This window comes from Papio anubis, chromosome 10 (genome assembly GCF_008728515.1).
Source record: "Papio anubis isolate 15944 chromosome 10, Panubis1.0, whole genome shotgun sequence".
Lineage (NCBI taxonomy): Eukaryota > Metazoa > Chordata > Mammalia > Primates > Cercopithecidae > Papio > Papio anubis.
Window position 1 is genome coordinate 41,445,505 of NC_044985.1, and position 17,556 is coordinate 41,463,060.

Genomic DNA, 17,556 nt, shown 5'->3' on the forward strand with positions numbered 1-17,556 from the left:
TTAATTTAAAAAAAAGTGATTCTAATATATACCTTCCAAGTAAATGCATGCATCGTAATGAAGTTATTAACTTACCTCTGGAAGACATTCCAGCATGTTCACACCTCTTCTCTTATTGGGCTACTGTTAACTCTACCTTTTTAATCTTGTGTACAAGAAGTGAAAAAATCAAGAATGGACTCTCCAAGCAGTAAGAGGAGATGCATAAGACCACTTTACATGGAACCCTTCACTAACAAAATGCTTTAACATCCTCCTTCCCGTTTACACTCACTACACCCCCCTGCAAGAAAGGCAGGTCAGAGGTATCTGTTACCCTCACCTTACAGCTGGAGAAACTGACTGAAAAAGAAAAAACCAAAGAATCACAGCCAACGGAAGAAACAAATTTTCTTTTACCAAATTCAAGCTGTAAGACATCCTTATGATGTCTTACGTAAGTGCATGAGTAGATTTAAAAAGCAAATTCAATTTACAAATTAGTTTTGTGCTTCTATTGCTCCCATAATAAAATGCGTAATGTTACACAGATCTTTTTTATATTTTGAAAAACAATTTCACTGTTTGACTTGAAAACAGTTTATTTAATTTATACAAATAACTACTAAATACAAAAAGTAGATTAAAACAAAATAGTTATTTTTTTCTGGCAGAGTTTAAATGCACATAATGGATAATTCTGAAGAAAATGCATTTTCCCCGTAGCGTTCAGGACTAAAATTCTACTGAAATCTTTGCTTCTAAATCAGTAATATATTCGGTGGTGTCACGTGGGTAATGGCTAAATACGTTCTGCATATGAACGGAAAAAAAGTTACAGTCTACACACATACAAATGTGAAGCACTTAAAATGTGAATTTAACTGATAATAAAAGAAAATGTCCATTTTAGAGTATAGTGTTAAAAACATTTCGGTAATAAAATCATAAGACCACATAAAAATAAGCTTTAACATATGCACAAAGCAGTTTTGTAAAAACTACCAAGTGCACAAGTAATAAATAATTTGCAAAGTTGTGTATAAACAATTCCTAATGTTCGGCATCATTGTAAACATCAGCACATGTGTAAAATGCAGCAAAGTCTGACATTACATTTTGTTTTGCCAAATTGAATTCCTATTATCCAAAGACAGACCAGTGGAGTACGCAGCCAACATTTTGGCAAGTTGGGTCTTTAAAATTAAGAGTAACAGTGCAAGTAAGGAATGCAAAGAATTCCTAGTGCAATAAAGAAGAGAAGCACAGGCAATATTGCTGATTAAAAATTCACCACCTCCTTGAGTTTCCCGTGGGGAGTGTCTAGGAGACTTGTGAAAGCTATGCAAAGCCACTGTCTTAATGCCCAGATCTCTTTTAGGATTTCTCTGTGTTCCTCCAGTCCCTACCTTTGCAACAGTGTCTGTCCAACATTAGTCTCTGCAGTGTGAACAGTTCGTGAAATGCCCAGTTCACAGTCATCGAGCGAGGTTAGGGTGGTTTTGATGTCTCCCCAACACATGGCTGGGTACGATGTCTGCCTTGTCAAAGCAGCCATTTGGGGAGGGAGACAGATGGATTCTGTTCTGGCAACCAGTCAGGCCAGCATTAGGTCCCAGCTGGACAATGACAACAACGTCAAATCTTCCTTCTTGACACTATGAAAATGTCAACAGTCAGTTTTCAATTTGTCGAGGGAATTATCAATTTTGGTCAAAGTCTTTTTGATACGCAGTGCTGTGAGTCTTGCGGATGGATTTTGATACCAGCATTCTTTCATTAGCTTGGCCAGAGAGGTTAATGTCTGAGGAGAGAAAGAACAAACACCACAATGACAAACTGGCTTTTCAGTGGCCCTGGAAGCTGGGCTGATATCATGTCAACTGTTCTGAAGAACTCGCAGGTCTTGTGAAATTAGAGTTATGTTACTGTCATCTTCTTTAAACAAATATTCAAGCTTTAACCACTGATAAAGAGGCTACTCGTAGAGTTTCATGAACTCTGTTCTTTGGACTCTTAATGCTACCAATTTACTTTATCAGGTAAACGACATAGGCCAGATTGGACCCCTTAATGATTTTATGGGTGCTAAAGGCAGCAATACTAACTTAGAGATAATCCTGAAATTTCCAAACAGGGTCATTTCTCATTGTTTTATATCTACTACTACTTATGAGTAGCAATACAGGATCTTCAGCATTCAGCAGCTTGTGTTTGGGATTTCAGATATGCAGAGATGGAAAGGAGGTTAAAAGCTTCACTTAAAGTCTCTTGGTTTACATATGAAACTGCAGTCTTAGGGCTAGTAGCGGTAGTCACGAGTCTCCCGATTCTTGGAGCTGCTCATTCATAGAAATTCTTACAAATATTGTCATTCACTAGCAACCCCTATCAGATATGGCTTCTTCGAGAATGGGAGTATTTGTCTGAGCTTCCTCTACTAGATCTAAACCCTTCTACATAAAATAGGAAGAGAAAACAACAGATACACAGGACAGATCACTCAGATGCTATACCAGTTGAAACTCAAAGGGAAACAAATAGCAAACAATGGAAAAGAGCTTTAAAACTGAGAAACTGGCATTCTTACTGGGTCTGAGAACCATCTGTTGGGTATGTTTGGCCTTTGTTGATCCACACAGACTACTTTCCTCATATCCTCAAAACTTGGGTCATTGGGAACCACGTCGTAGAATGGTGGCTTGTAATCCTCCACTATACCTGCACACAAGGACAAGAATTGTGTTGGGTTAGCAAGAGAGTACAGGTTCCCCCAAGGTTTCATTGATGGGTGTCACAGGTTATAATGTGACAGAAGAAAATACTAATCACCTTCCTCATACCTCAGGGCAGTCCTGGAAGCTAAAGGTAGGTCCTAAAACAGGCAGAGAAAAAGGCAATAAATATACACCCTGCAGGGTATTGGAAGAAGGATAATTGTTAGAAGGAAATACGTGAAAACTTCTCATGTAATCATAACTATTAGCAAAATTCTCCCACAGTGTGTATTAACAGCCCTGTAATGCCCAATAGGGCACTGGAGACACAGAACAAAAATTCCTTTGGTGATCAAAAACACCCAAGCCACCTAGGGAAAGCACATGAATCTAGTGGCTTCAAACCATAAATAGAAATAAAAAGTTGTCCACAAACCAGAGCTAGGAAGTAATAAACCAAGACCATCATCAAAATACCCCTTTTTTGTTATAAAAATATTTTGTTAAGAAAAACATTGTTATACATTAATCTCTTCCATTAGGAGGGATGCAAATAATATAATAGGAAATACTCATTTCCTCATTAATTCATTCTACATGTACTGAGTACCCGCTAACTGCCAGGCACAGCTGTCTGACTGATGGTTCTATTATTTACAATCACATTGAAGGCATAAAATAAAATGTAAAGAGGATAGCCACGTGGGAAGGCAGAGGAAAAGAAGGATAAATAATGAGCTCTTCCTCTGCCCGAAAGCAAATGTGAAAAGTAGCTAATTTCAGCTTCTGCCCCTGCATGATTTCCAGTGGCCTGGAAACCTTTTCTTTTCCAGCAGAATTATATCAACTCCTTAAACAGAAAAATGTTTAACTTCATTATTTGGAATTAGAAAATGGATTCTTCCCCTTCATAGACATAAAACCAAGACATCTATTATTGCTTTTCCCTCAACAAAGGGTTCAAACAATGAGGTAATAACTTGGTTTACTGCTCTCTTTTCTTCCTCCAGGTCTTTCTTCTATTCCTAAACACCTAAAAAGTTGTTGGAGGGGACAGAAGGAGACAGTGAGGAAAGTTGTAATTCAGTTGTTCTAGTTCCTAGAAGCCACCTGAAAAGCTTCAATTCCCTTTTCGTTTATCATAGAAATTACTAACAGTGGGAATTCTTACAAATTCCATACAAATACAAACCATTTATGCAAAACATTAGCTATGATAAAGAGCATCTTTTCAAGAAATACTATACATCTTTTTAAAACTTCACAAATTTGGCTAAATAAAGGTTTATATTTGAGATGGAAACTAGTCTAAATTATATTTTTTAAAAATCTAGGCTGGGTGTGGTGGTTCACGCCTGTAATCTCAGCACTTAGGGAGGCCAAGGCGGGTGGACCACTTGATGTCAGGGTTCGAGACAAGCCTGGGCAACATGGCAAGACCCTGTCTCTACTAAAAGTACAAAAATTAGCTGGGTGTAGTGGCGCATGCCTGTAGTTCCAGCTAACTCAGGAGGCTGAGGCACAAGATTCGCTTGAACCTGAGAGGTGGATGTTGCAATGAGCCAAGGTCACACCACTGCACTCCAGCCTGGGTGACAGAGTGAGATTCTGTCTCCCAAGAAAAAAAACAAAACAAAAAACTAGTTAATTCCAAATAACTTACCCACCTTGTGTAACTGCATTTGAAATGCATATCAGTCAGTGGATTAAAACCTTCCTGGCAAATCATAAACAGGTCATATTGGGTATAAACTGCTACTCTCAGAAGTCTTGGAACACCTCATCTTAGAGGCCCTTCTTCTCCTGTAAGAATCCCAGGAAGCATTCAAACAAATATCTTTTAATTATTTTCAGTACTAACAGACACCATCTAAAATACAGCTGAACATGGACCTAGAGAGATATTTTATATGTTTTCTAGGGTCACAAGAATTTACAGAAAACAGTAAGACATGTGCCCTTCACCATCTCTCAATTTTTCTGAGAGTATATTTAATAGCCTACCTTAATATTTAAATATCTAGCATAACAGCCATCTATTTGGAGTAATTTACCTGTTGAGCTTAGGAAGGGTTATGTGAATGTGAACAGTAACACAAAGTTGAAGTTTTCTATAAATGCAAAAGAAAACAAAGCATGGCTGGATTTTTAAAACATGAGATCTGGTGATATCAAACAATGAATTTCACTATACAAAGCTGAAATTTACTCTTGTGTTTCCATTTCCCATGTTTTAATTTTATTAAATGTCCCCATGTTTTAATAAAAGGAGTCAAGTATTTTTAAAAGACCATTTAACTGATTATCCCTGGGACTTAGTCAAGCCTCTTTTTCCTCAATCATTGGCCAACTGTTGATTGTTTTCACCTGACACTGGCCATGCTTCTCCAAAATAAAATAAACCTGGGATTAAGCTCGAACAGTCACTAGGAACTCCCTCTGATCAAGGAAAGCAATAAATCAGTTGAAAGTGCATTACTACTATGGTGGGATGCCGTATTAAATGCTGAGAGTGATAAAAATATAAGACATGCTCTTGTTTTCCAAGGAAATCAAAATCTAGTGGAAAAGCAGGACAAGTCTCTCATTTTTTTTTCCCTTAGACAATGGAAATCTTGTCAAAAAGAACCTCAAAATATTTTTTCACCCATTTATTTTATATCTTGAAAGATATAAAACTATATTAGAAATAGTTTTATAGGAATCAACCCAAATGTCCATCAGTGACAGATTGGATTAAGAAAATGTGGCACATATACACCATGGAATACTATGCAGCCATAAAAAAGGATGAGTTTGCGTCCTTTGTAGGGACATGGATGCAGCTGGAAACCATCATCCTTAGCAAACTATCACAAGAACAGAAAACCAAACACCGCATGTTCTCACTCATAGGTGGGAACTGAACAATGAGATCACTTGGACTCGGGAAGGGGAACATCACACACCGGGGCCTATCATGGGGAGGGGGGAGGGGGGAGGGATTGCATTGGGAGTTATACCTGATGTAAATGACGAGTTGATGGGTGCAGCAGACCAACATGGCACAAGTATACATATGTAACAAACCTGCACGTTATGCACATGTACCCTACAACTTAAAGTATAATAATAATAAATAAATTAAAAAAAATAGTTTTATATTAGAACTATATAGTTTTATAATAAAACTATATTAGAAATTCTCATTCTACTTTCACTTTGAGATCCTAAATTCTCAATGATCATTTGGATTAGCTGTGTGTGCCCGAGACTGTGCTTGGCAGGAGGGATAAAAAAAAAAATGAAAAAAAACAGTGGCTCATGCCTGTAATTCCAGCACTTTGGGAGGCCGAGGTGGGTGGATCACAAGGTCAAGAAATCAAGACCATCCTGGCAATATGGTGAAACCCCGTCTCTACTAAAAACACAAAAATTAGCTGGGTGTGGTGGCATGCGTCTGTAGTCCAGGCTACTCAGGAGGCTGAGGCAGGAGAATCGCTTGAACCTGGGAGGCGGAGGTTGCAGTGAGCAGAGATAATGCCACTGCACTCCAGCCTAGTGACAAAGATTCTGTCTCCAAAAAAAAAGAAAGAAAAGAAAAAGATGCAGTGTTGGTGATGAGAATAATGAGAAAGGTGAAAGAAAAAAAATTACAGACTAGCTATAGAGGGAAGATCACAGAGAAGAGGGTGGGAGGGACAGTGGCACTTGGCAGTGCTCACAGGAGAAAACACCTCCATGGTATCCCAAGTCCCCATATATAAACTGGGTGCCGTGGAAGCATGGGTAAGCTTTCCAGGAGGGAAGTGGGGCATGGGCAGAATAGAAAGATCAAGAGTTTGCAAGGCAGAAAAGATGACAGGGAAGAGAAACCCCCACGGAGTGGGTGCATTCCAGGCAGAGGAAAGCTATGGGGCAAGGACAAGAACTGACAAAGCATCCTCTGATGTTGGAGAGATGGAGAGAAGTTCTCTGGGGCTGAAATGGGTGCATGTGGTGGCAGGAGAGCCGGGGGAGAAGAAGGAGACAGGAGGTGAGGCCAGGCTGTGAGGTGATGCATGTTGTCAAGGTAGGAAATAACTGATTTACAACAGTGCCTCATTTCTGCCAGAAAGTGATCATCAGCGTAGCCAGGCAAAAAAGTGAACTCTAAGTCCTTTAGAGGCAGCACCCAAGAAGTTACTGCCAAATCGTGAGCCAGCAAAGAGCACAGCATGAATTCAGGCAAGTAACTAAAAATACAAAGCACTTCAAGTGCCAAATGAGCAGTACAAACAACAAACGACACAGGAAGGCAGGGGAAGAGGCGCTCTTAAATGGTGGCCAGGGACGGAACAGACTGAGCCAGGCCTCGCCTCCCATGTAAGGCGGCCAGCGTGACTCAAAGGGCCACGAGAAAGAAATCAAAAACGTTATTCATAACCTACTCCCCCACAACTTTTGACAGGGGTGTCTGATTTATACAATAGTTTTTTCCTGGGCATATGTCTAGTTGAAAGTTTTCTCTTTTCTGGGGTAAGCCTATCTTCATCAACCAATATCCCTCCCATTGGTTTGCTATATGGCTCTGAGTAAACCCCTTAGCTGCCAGGCCTTAGTTTTCCAATACCTTTAAAGCACACATCACAAAGCCAACGTGCAGATCAAATATGTCCTAGATATGCACTTCGAAAAGCATGAAACACCAGTGGCCTCACAAATGTCCAGAAACAAGTCCTTCCTCAAGATCTTGCCCCCGAGGTCCTGAACTAGACACCCATTTTCTTTCCACTTGACAGCTGCATGTGGGACACACAGGTTTCTCTATGTCGGTCCTTCCCTGCCAACCTCCACCCTATCCCACTGCCCTCAGTGAGATCTGTAGGAGAAAGTTGAGAAAGGAGCTCACCATGCCCCTCCTCTGCGTGTATTCCATCAGTGCTGTCCATGGGAGCCCACTCCTTTCCCACTAAAGTCCATTCCCCACCACTGTCCTTCACATACGTGGACATCAGCCACACCAGAATTACTTGTAGTTCCATCAATAGGGCACCTTTATGGGATCCTTCAGCTCTACCTTTTGTCTGACATACCAATTGTCACCGTGGTCAAGTTTTATTTCTCATTCCCACCTGCATCACATCCTCCCAAGCTTGTCCAACTATGTTCTTATTCAGTCCACGGATGACTCAGTTCATGCTTCTCACCTTCCAAGAAGACTGTTCCATCCTGCTACCACAACGCAGGGGCCTAAATGAAGTTCAGTGCCCTCACCCCCATACTCCGTCACCTTCCTTTATACCTCAACCGCAGTGGCTTGATCTATTTATTTATAATAATTTGACTCTTCAACAAGAATGTAAGCACCTTTTAATCAGATATTCTGGGGGTTATTTTGCTCAAGTGCTTGAGCCTAACACACATCTAGTGTATTACAGATACTAAATACACAAATAAATGTTGATTATATATGTCCACAATCCTTTTTCAAAACTCTCAAGGTTAGATGCATTTGCCAAATTTGGAACTTCTAACATTTTATAAAGGTAATAGCATACCCTACATTTTATGTGACATCCCCTCCAACTTGGGTAGTCACATCAGATATCCAGGTAATGAGGACAGACTCTCTGGCATGTATATCCATACAGAGAGCTATTTTTAACAATTAACTCCTACAGAAGTGCTGAAATCCTTCAGAGAACAGAACATTACAAGTACACTATTTTAGAGAGGGAAAAAAAGAAAATGGCCCATATCTGGCATCTGAGAGGACTATAAGTGAATACAGTGTTTCCTTCAGGTGTGGCACGTGACAAAATTTGGTATAGTTCATGGACTAAACTTCTTCATTTCATTAGTTACACATTTATTTTCATAGTTACCTTCCATTTTATGCCATGTGATACTGGTTTTCCATTTCCAGCAGTGATAATAATTTCCTTTCAAAACAAAATTAACTTCAAAAAGAGCCAATTTGAAGGAAAAGATTCTGTAAATGACGGTACAAAGTAGCATTTGGATATGGAAAAAAATGATGAGGGTAGTAGGAATGAATGAATGAATGAATCTTGGGAAACACTGAGTTCACAGAAAGGCATCATTCTTCCTGCTGAGACATGATTCACAAAGGTATATCCAATATTTGTGTTACTTCACCTAACAGACCTCACAAGAGGGCTTCGAGATATTTCTCATCCCATGGCACAGATAAAATACGACTGATGAATAAATGGATGAGGTTGTTCCTGGCAGAGGGGATGACAGCCCGAGTTCTGGCCCCTCAGCCCTGCCGCACTGCCAGAGGGTTATGAGAATCAGTACCTCAGGCATTCCTGTAACTCATGGCAGGCACTTCTTCCTGAAAGCAGGAGTTGGAAAGACAGCCTTGTCCCATGCTGGGTAAAGTACATGCTGTGACAGCTGTGTCCTGCCCCTCTAGCCCATTGTAATTCATGGGCTTATGGAACCATGTACATTACTCAAAGTCTAAACTAACTGCATTCTCAGGAATCTGTTAAAATTATAAAATTAATTTCTATTGTTGGAATTCTCATCGATGTAGCAAAAGTAAATGGTTTATAGATTACTGTGTAGTTGGACCCTACTAAAAACATGTGTCAATATTACTGTAAATTGCCAAAGGAGAGGGCAAAAAGCCTAGAGACGCTGCATGGCTATTCCCTGAGTTAAACTATGAACAAGACAGCCTTAGAGCTTGCATACCTCCAAAACCGAGAAAGAGAGTAGTACCACAAGAGTTCCAAACATTTGGTAGCTCTGAAGGAAGGCTTCTTCAGAAAAATGTATCATTCACTGAATGTTGTAGCTGTTATAAGGCTTATGATACAGATATTTGTCTTGGTGGAAGACTGCTTTTAGAGGTGTGTCAAGGAAAAGAGACTACTAGTCAGTAAACAGCAGCCAATAAACTTTTGCAGCCTTCAATTTATTTTGTCATGAGGTTAGTTGACCACTCTCCTCTGTTTTGGATCTCTAAATCAGGGATATGAAATTCCAGGAAGTCAGGGGGAAAATAATTCTTCCCTCCCACTCTAACTCCATATTCCTGCCCCCAGTCACATCCTAAATGTTAAAACCAAAACAAAAACAAACAAACAAACAAAACTGAAATTAATGAATATGAAAAATTGGCCCTAATATGATTCATCCTCTTATGCAAACCTTAATACACACAAAAGTAGGTAATTAACCTCATGAAACATGTTGAATATTGAGTTGCTGACAAAAATAAGAGTTGTCATGGTTTCCATACACAAGCCCCATTGCACTTAGGAGCAGAAGCACACAAGCAGCTCCCTGGCTGGCTCAAAGATTCATTAGAAGAGGTTCTTTTTTCAAAGTAAGTGCACCAAATATAAGCTTATTCTAACAAGTATGTCCCAGCCCCCACCCCATAAGAGGCGCAGCTTGGCCAGCAAGGATTTTTCTATGAGATACAAGTGGTTTTTGACACATTTTAACCCTGGATTCCATCATAAAATAACCAAAGCCAGTAATAGTGAAACAAGAGTATGTCCACAGAGCCTTCCTGTGGGCAGTGAAGAGGGGAAACAAATGTAGCAGGGCCGAGAGGTAGCAAAACAAGAGGCAGAAGATGGCCACTGTGATCTGCAAGCTCCTGGGTGGCCTTCATCACCCATTTTCCGTGGAAAGGAAACCAGACCAAAGCACTTTCTTATGCCAGACACACAGGATGCTTTACATATATGATCTTGTTTTAATCACCATAACCCTTTAAAGTAGATATACATATATATTTTTTAATAACGAAACTGATGTAAGTCACCGATCAGAGAGTATGACGTCAGACCCTGGAATGTTAGTGATTCCATTTCACTGCCTCCCACAGACCCAGCACAAACCCCACACAGTTCTAGAGGGCACTCTTCACACAGGCTTCTTCTGTGTGCAGTACAATGGCCCTAGGAGAACCACAGCAAGGAAGACAGAAGCACATCACGCTAACATGTCCAACCAAATTGGTGTTTCTCTATTCAATCTGGGCACACTGTCTTTTTTCAAAAACCCTAGTGTGTATTTGGATGGGAGCCTTGGCATCACATTTTCTTACCTTAGAACTACTAAATCAGAAATGCTGGGGCTGGGCCCCAGGAATCTGTGTCTTAAGCACTCTGGGTGACTGTGACGCACATTCCAATTTAAAAACTATTGATCCAAGTGAACCCCTGACTTAAGTTCATATAGAAAATTCACACAGGGAAGGGAAGAAAACCATTTTCTTTCCTACCAATTCCAAATTCAATGTCAAATTAAACACCAAAAGTAAATTCCAAAGGACATTATTGAGAAATGTTCAGATGCAAAAATGGACTCAACTCTCATTTCCTGTAAAGAAACAGCATGAGGTTTATTATTAGTAGCAAATAAATGTAAAACTCCAATAAAAAATAAAAAATGCAACATATCTTTATGCTCATGGTTCACTTGAGGATCACAGTACTCCAGGAGAACTATCTGGTCATCAATTTTTATAATGGATTCAGAAACTCAAAGGATATATCATTATAATGACCTTCCTCACCAAAAATATTCATATATTTAAATGAGATACATTTTATATGCAATAATTTCAAAAATATATATTCTTTTAATGACAGTTCCTAAAGCTGGTAAGAAAATGAAATAGGTACATCACACCCTGGGGTATGGGGGATATTGTAAATTAGTACAGCTGTTATGAAAAGCAACTTGGCAATATGTGTCAAGCCATAAAAACACCCATATTCTTTGACCTATTAAGTCTACTTCTTTTCAGATTCAGAATCAGTTCCCCAAACGAAATCATCATATGCACAAAAATGTCTACAATAAGCCCCAAATGGTAGAAACGGGATATCTAACAATATGGAAATGGTTAAGCTAATAAGATGTCATGTGACCATTTAAAATAAAAACAGACTATTCAGCAACATTTAAAAAGCACGAATAAAAAAGATGATATGGAATTATATCTATATATGATTACAGCTACATTTTTAAAATGAGTGCATACAGAAGTAGAAAAATATGTAAATGTTGAAATTTGAAGGCAAAATTTCTCTTTCTACTCATTTTTTTCTGTTTTGGGAGAGTAATAATTAAAAGATTAACAGTAGTAAAAACAGGTTTGCAAGCAGCATCGAATACTTACAGGTTTAAGTTTAGATAAACTGATTTGTGGGTGAGGGAGTATACATTGTGTGTGTACACACGTGAATGTTCATAGAAGAGAGAACAGAGAACAAAAAGAGAAAATATCAAATTAGTCATTGCCAAAGGACAGTAGATAATTTTAAATGAGACAGGAGATACCCTTACCGCCCCTCTAAAAAAATCAAACCACATCACAGCACAGAAGCTCAACCCACAACATTCTGGGAACTAGTTAACAGTCTTGGTGATGATGCAAGGGAGAGATCAATAAATCAGAAAACAATCAAAACATTCTCCCTTCCTCTACCTTCCTTTTTTTTTTTTTCTTCCCCAAAAATAATGTTAAACACAGGCACTACCAAGCAAGCCACCATTTGTTGAGCTAAATTTTAAACTGATGACTCTGACTTCAAACTGACTACTATTAATCACAGCTGATCTTTAAAAGCCACTTGGGTTTATGCGTGCAACACAGGGAGCGGGTTTGCAACATGAGTTCTTACAAAGCCTGAATCCCAAGTCTCTGCTGAGCAGGCCTGCTTGGCTCAGCTCCGGCACCCCCACAGCTGGAAATGCTACTGTCTAGCTATGGAACGCCAACTTCCTCTTCATCTGGGGCAAGTTCCACATCACACAGTTTATTTGGACACCAATCCTTCTCTAAATTGTTTGTTAAGATAAACTAATCAGAATTAAAATTTTCAGTCTGAAGGTGTTCAAGAATGATTGGGGAGGGGGTGAGGAAATGAAGCTGATGTGCAATTTCAGGCAAAGTTCAGAACTTTATAAATCTGCAAAACAATTTCTCTGTTGCAAACAATTCTCAAGGGGCATCAAGGGCACAAACTGCAAGGCAGCAGCTCCCAATGGTTGAGAAACAATTACCAAGAAAACGTTCATATAAAAAAAAAAAAAGAAAAAGAACCGTCAATTTATAATCCATGTATGTTTAATCTGAACACTTACTTTGATATCCTCAGATAGTTTGTTCAAAGCAGATCCACTCTGCTATTAGGAAAAAAAGCCACCTAAAGGCATGCCAATTTTAATTATTGTACACTAAAACTACATAAATTACCCAATTCCACTACCTCACAGAAAGTCCTCATCTCTGGCTGTGCTATTCACGAAAACTATGATTGTCCCACAAACCTCAATCCTTGGAAGAAAACATCAGTGGAACGTGGAATGGAAAACAGCTATTAGAGACTTCATGCATTATTTCTTCAAATCCAGGATTCCAATGGGTCACAGAAGGCTAAAATGTAAAGCATCTTTTGGAAATGAACATTAATCTAAATATATGGCATTTTCTTCTGTTTTCCTGGAATAGTTTCAGACACATGCTCTGTGAAATAAGATTTTCAGTTGTGAAGATATGAAGAGGTTCATCTAGTTAATTCAAGGGATTTTGCTATAAAAACCACTTTGTGGGTAGTTGGGGCATGCCCAATTTGAAAGAGTATACTTAGTGCTTTCAGAATACAATGTACTGAAAGTAAAGTTCAACAGTATATTTGTGGCTGATTTGGGTACATGAAAGGCAAGGGTGCGAGCGCACTGTAGGGAACACAGGTTAAAAATGACAAGTGCTTCTTTAACTGCTAAGGCATCACCATTTAATAAAACTACTTATAAGCAGATCAACATAGGCCATCTATCCAGGGCTTCCTGCATTTAAATTTGACTTGTTCAGTAGGTACAGTCTGCTCATTATAAATAAGTGACTTCTGAGTGCAAAAATTGAGCCTTTTCTCAACAATCCAAACTCAACAAGTAAAAACACCTAAAAAATAGCAGAATTCACCCTTAGATTTACTTGATCATTCTCCTCAAGTTAAAACTTCCTTGTGAGAAGAGCAAAAAAGTAAGGAGGGTGGGAAGAAAGGTAAAATAGGAAGATGGAGGAAGACAAGAATGAAATACGAACCAGTCCACCCACTATCCCTGATGTCTATAGGCACGATCAGAGGGGTCTGAAAACAGGCCTGCCCCACTCACCACTAGGGCCCAAGCATGCCATCTGGAGGTCTGAAGAAAGGTTTCCTCCACCAAGAGTCACCACTTGCAGTGCCTAAGCACAACTTCCAAGGGTCTAGGGATCAACTTGCTCCACCCATCACAGCCTGCACCCATGTGCACCAATGGGAGGCCTGAGGACAGGTTCATCCCACCCAGTGCTGCCCCTGTCAGGGCCCATATGCATCATCTGGGGGCCTAGGGATTGTCTGCTCAGCCCCCTGCCACCACCAGTGTGTGTGTATACCTTCTGGGGGATTGAGGATGAGCCAGCACCCGCACACACATCATCTGACAGCCTAGGGAGTGACCTGCCCTGCTGGTCACCACTGGAGCCTGCGCATGCCTCCTGGGGACCTGGCGACCGGCCTTCCCAGTTGGCTGGTACCCAAGCTTGCTGCCTGGAGGCCCAATGGCTGGCCCATTCCACTACTGCCATCATCAATGCCACACAAGCCACCCAGAAGCCTGATGACCGGCCTGTCTACCTAACCCACTGCTGCCTCTGCTGGGCCCTAAGCAAGATGCCTGGAGACACAAGGATTAGTCCATTGGACTTGATTCCATTGGTGCTCATATATGCCACCGAGAAGCAAAGGACCAGCATGCCTGGCTTGCTGCCACAACCACTTGTCCCAAGGACCAGTCTTCCTGGCATCCCCATCCCAAGAAAAGCCTCACCACAGCCTCCATTAATCTCAGCCTAAACTAAAAAAGACTCACAGACACTACTGGAGCCAATAACAGTTGAAGTAATCATACGGATACTACACTAGTGAACCTACCCAGAATCAAAGCACCCTACCAACCCAATATAGGAAATAGTCTTTGCCTACAAAAACCAAACCATAAAATTGGGAGAAACAAAGGTTACACTAGATGTGCTGATATCAATGTAGACACAAAGAACATGAAAAAAATAAGGAAATATGACACAGTAAAGGAACGCAATAAGTCTCTAGCAACAGATTCCAATGAAGAAAAACTAGGCAAAATGCCTGAAAAAAATTCAAAACAATATTAAAGAAGCTCAGTGAGATATCAGAGAACACATGCTAAAAATACACAAAGAAATTGGAAAAACAATTCACAATCTGTGGCAAACTCAACAAAGAAATAGGTATCATTAAAAAAAATCAAAGAGGTTGAGGAAAAGATGGCAGATAGGAGGCATGACTAAATTGCAGCTCCCACTCAGACGGACAGAACAACGTATGGAGACTCGGACCGTAAACCTTTGCTCCAATAACTACTCCAGGAATATACCAGGAAATCTGAAAGAATCAACGGACCCTTTGAAGGAAGGGGATTGCTCTTGCAGGACCTGGGAGACAGCCCAAATACTCTGAGGGCCCAAACTATGAAAGTGGGAAAGGAGGACTGACTGTCCACCCCCAAACACACACTCTCACTGGGGAATCTGAAGATTCAGATTATGGAAGAAGGATTTGACCTTACCTGGAGTTGAAACAATTTAGAGAGCTGAATGAAATACAGGGGCACGGGAAGTAGCGGGAAATGCCCTATGGGCTCTCGGTCCCTGGGGGAGCCATTTCTGACTTGCCTTACAGTGGTCCTTGGGAACGGCTGCCGGAGGAACTGGGAAAAGACCACAGGGAGAAGGAAACCTCCAGCTGAACTCTAAAAATTCCAACCGAATGCAGTTTCCTTGCCCGAACTCAGGGGAGGACATGAATCTGGTGTCAAGACTCGACAGGTGGGAAGGCATGCAAGCCCTGCTTGCTTCCTCAGCCGGGAAGCTGGTAGCCTGAAGCAAGTTCTCAGCCCTGCTGGCCCACTGCCTGGAAACAAACTTGGTGCTGTTGAGGGGGTGGGGAGCATGGTGGGAGTGAGACATGCCTTTTGGGTTGCGTGGGAGCTGGGTGAGGCCTATAACTGCTGGCTTTCCCCTACTTCCCTGACAACCTGCATGACACAGCAGAGGCAGCCATAATACTGGGAACATAACTCCACTGACATGGGAACCACAACCCCATTCCCCACAGCAGCCACAGCAAGCACCACCCAAGGAGAGTCTGAGTTCAGACACGCCTAACCCTGACCGTAGCTGATGGTCTTTCTCTACTCATCCTGGTAGCTGAAGATAAAGGTCATATTCTCTTGGGAGTTCTATGGCCCTGCCCACCACCTCATCCTCCCCTATACTACCATAGCTAATACTCTCTTGAAAGCGCCACCTCCTGGCAGGAGGCCAACCTGCACAAAACTAGCACATCAAACAACTACAATTAAAGACCCTCACAGAGTCGACTTCACTCCCCTGCCACATCCACCACAGCAGGTGCCGGTATCCATGGTTGAGAGACCTGAAGACAGTTCACATCACAGGACTCTGTGAAGACACCCCCCAATACCACCCTGGATACTGGTAGCCGTGTGTGGGTGGCTAGATCCAGAAGAGAAATAATCACTACAGTTCGGCTCTCAGAAAGCCACATCCCGAGGAAAAGGGGGAGAGTACTACATAAAAGCAGCACCCTGTGGGACGAAAGAATCTGAACAGCAGCCTTGAGTCCTAAACCTTCCCTCTGACACAGCCTATCCAAATGAGAAAGAATCAGCAAAACAATTCTAGTAATATGACAAAACAAGGTTCTTTAACAACCCCCAAAAATCACACTAGCTCACCAGCACTGGATCCAAACCAAGAAGAAATCCCTGAATTGCCAGAAAAAGAATTCAGGTCTATTATTAAGCTAATCAAGGAGGCACCAGAGAAAGGTGAAGTTCAACTTAAGAAAATCCAAAAAATGATACAAGACCTATCAGATTAACAGCAGATTTCTCAGCAGAGACCCCACAAGCTAGAAGGAATTGGGGCCCTATCTTCAGCCTCCTTAAACAAAACAATTATCAGCCAATAATTTTGTATGCCCTTAAACTAAGACTGATAAATGAAGGAAAAATTCGGTCTTTTTCAGATAAACAAATGCTGACAGAATTCACCACTACCAAGTCAGCACTAACAACAACTGCTAAAAGGAGCTCTAAATCATGAAACAAATCCTGGAAACACAGCAAAATGGAACCTCTTTAAAACACGAATCTCACAGGACCTATTAAAAAAATACAATAAATACATTTTTAAGAAACCAAGGTATTCAGGCAACAAATAGCATGATGAATAGGAATAGCACCTCATATCTCAATACTAATACTGAATGTAAATGGCCTAAATGCTCCACTGAAAAGATACAGAATTGCAGAATAGGTAAGAATTCACCAAGCAACTATCTGCTGCCTTCAAGAGACTCACCTAACACATAAGGACTCAAATAAACTTAAAGGGGTCAAAAAGATATTCCATGCAAATGGATACCAATAGCGAGCAAGGGTAGCTATTCTTATATCAGACAAAACAAACTTTAAAGCAACAGCATTTTAAAAAGACAAGAGGAACACTAAATAATGATAAAAGGCCTTGTCAGCCGGGCGTGGTGGCTCACGCCTGTAATCCTAACACTTTGGGAGGCGAAGGTGGGCAGATCACGAGGTCAGGAGTTTGACACTGGCCTGGTCAAAATGGTGAAACCCCGTCTCTCCTAAAAATACAAAAATTAGCCAGGCGTGGTGGTGGGTGTCTGTAATCCCAGCTACTCAGGAGGCTGAGGCAGGAGAATCGCTTTAACCTGGGAGGTGGAGGTTGCAGTGGGCCAAGATCACACTACTGCACTCCAACCTA

The 17,556-nt window shown here is 40.9% G+C and overlaps 1 protein-coding gene across 8 annotated transcripts in view; it reads right to left on the bottom strand.

The window, feature by feature from the left end:
* Window positions 1-563: 563 nt before the first annotated feature.
* The window catches only part of ACVR1 (activin A receptor type 1), a 141,009-nt gene continuing 124,016 nt past the window's right edge, over window positions 564-17,556 (bottom strand). For 6 of the 8 annotated variants that reach the window (XM_021923637.2, XM_009182268.3, XM_021923636.2 and 3 more), the window contains 2 exons: window positions 2,570-2,700; window positions 564-1,783 (listed from right to left, as the gene is read on the bottom strand). In XM_021923637.2, coding sequence (XP_021779329.1) covers window positions 1,649-1,783; window positions 2,570-2,700 — 266 coding nt within the window. In that variant the 3' untranslated portion in view covers window positions 564-1,648. The remainder of the gene's footprint in view (window positions 1,784-2,569; window positions 2,701-17,556) is intronic. The other 2 variants (XM_003907501.4, XM_021923635.2) reach the window with 1 other exon arrangement.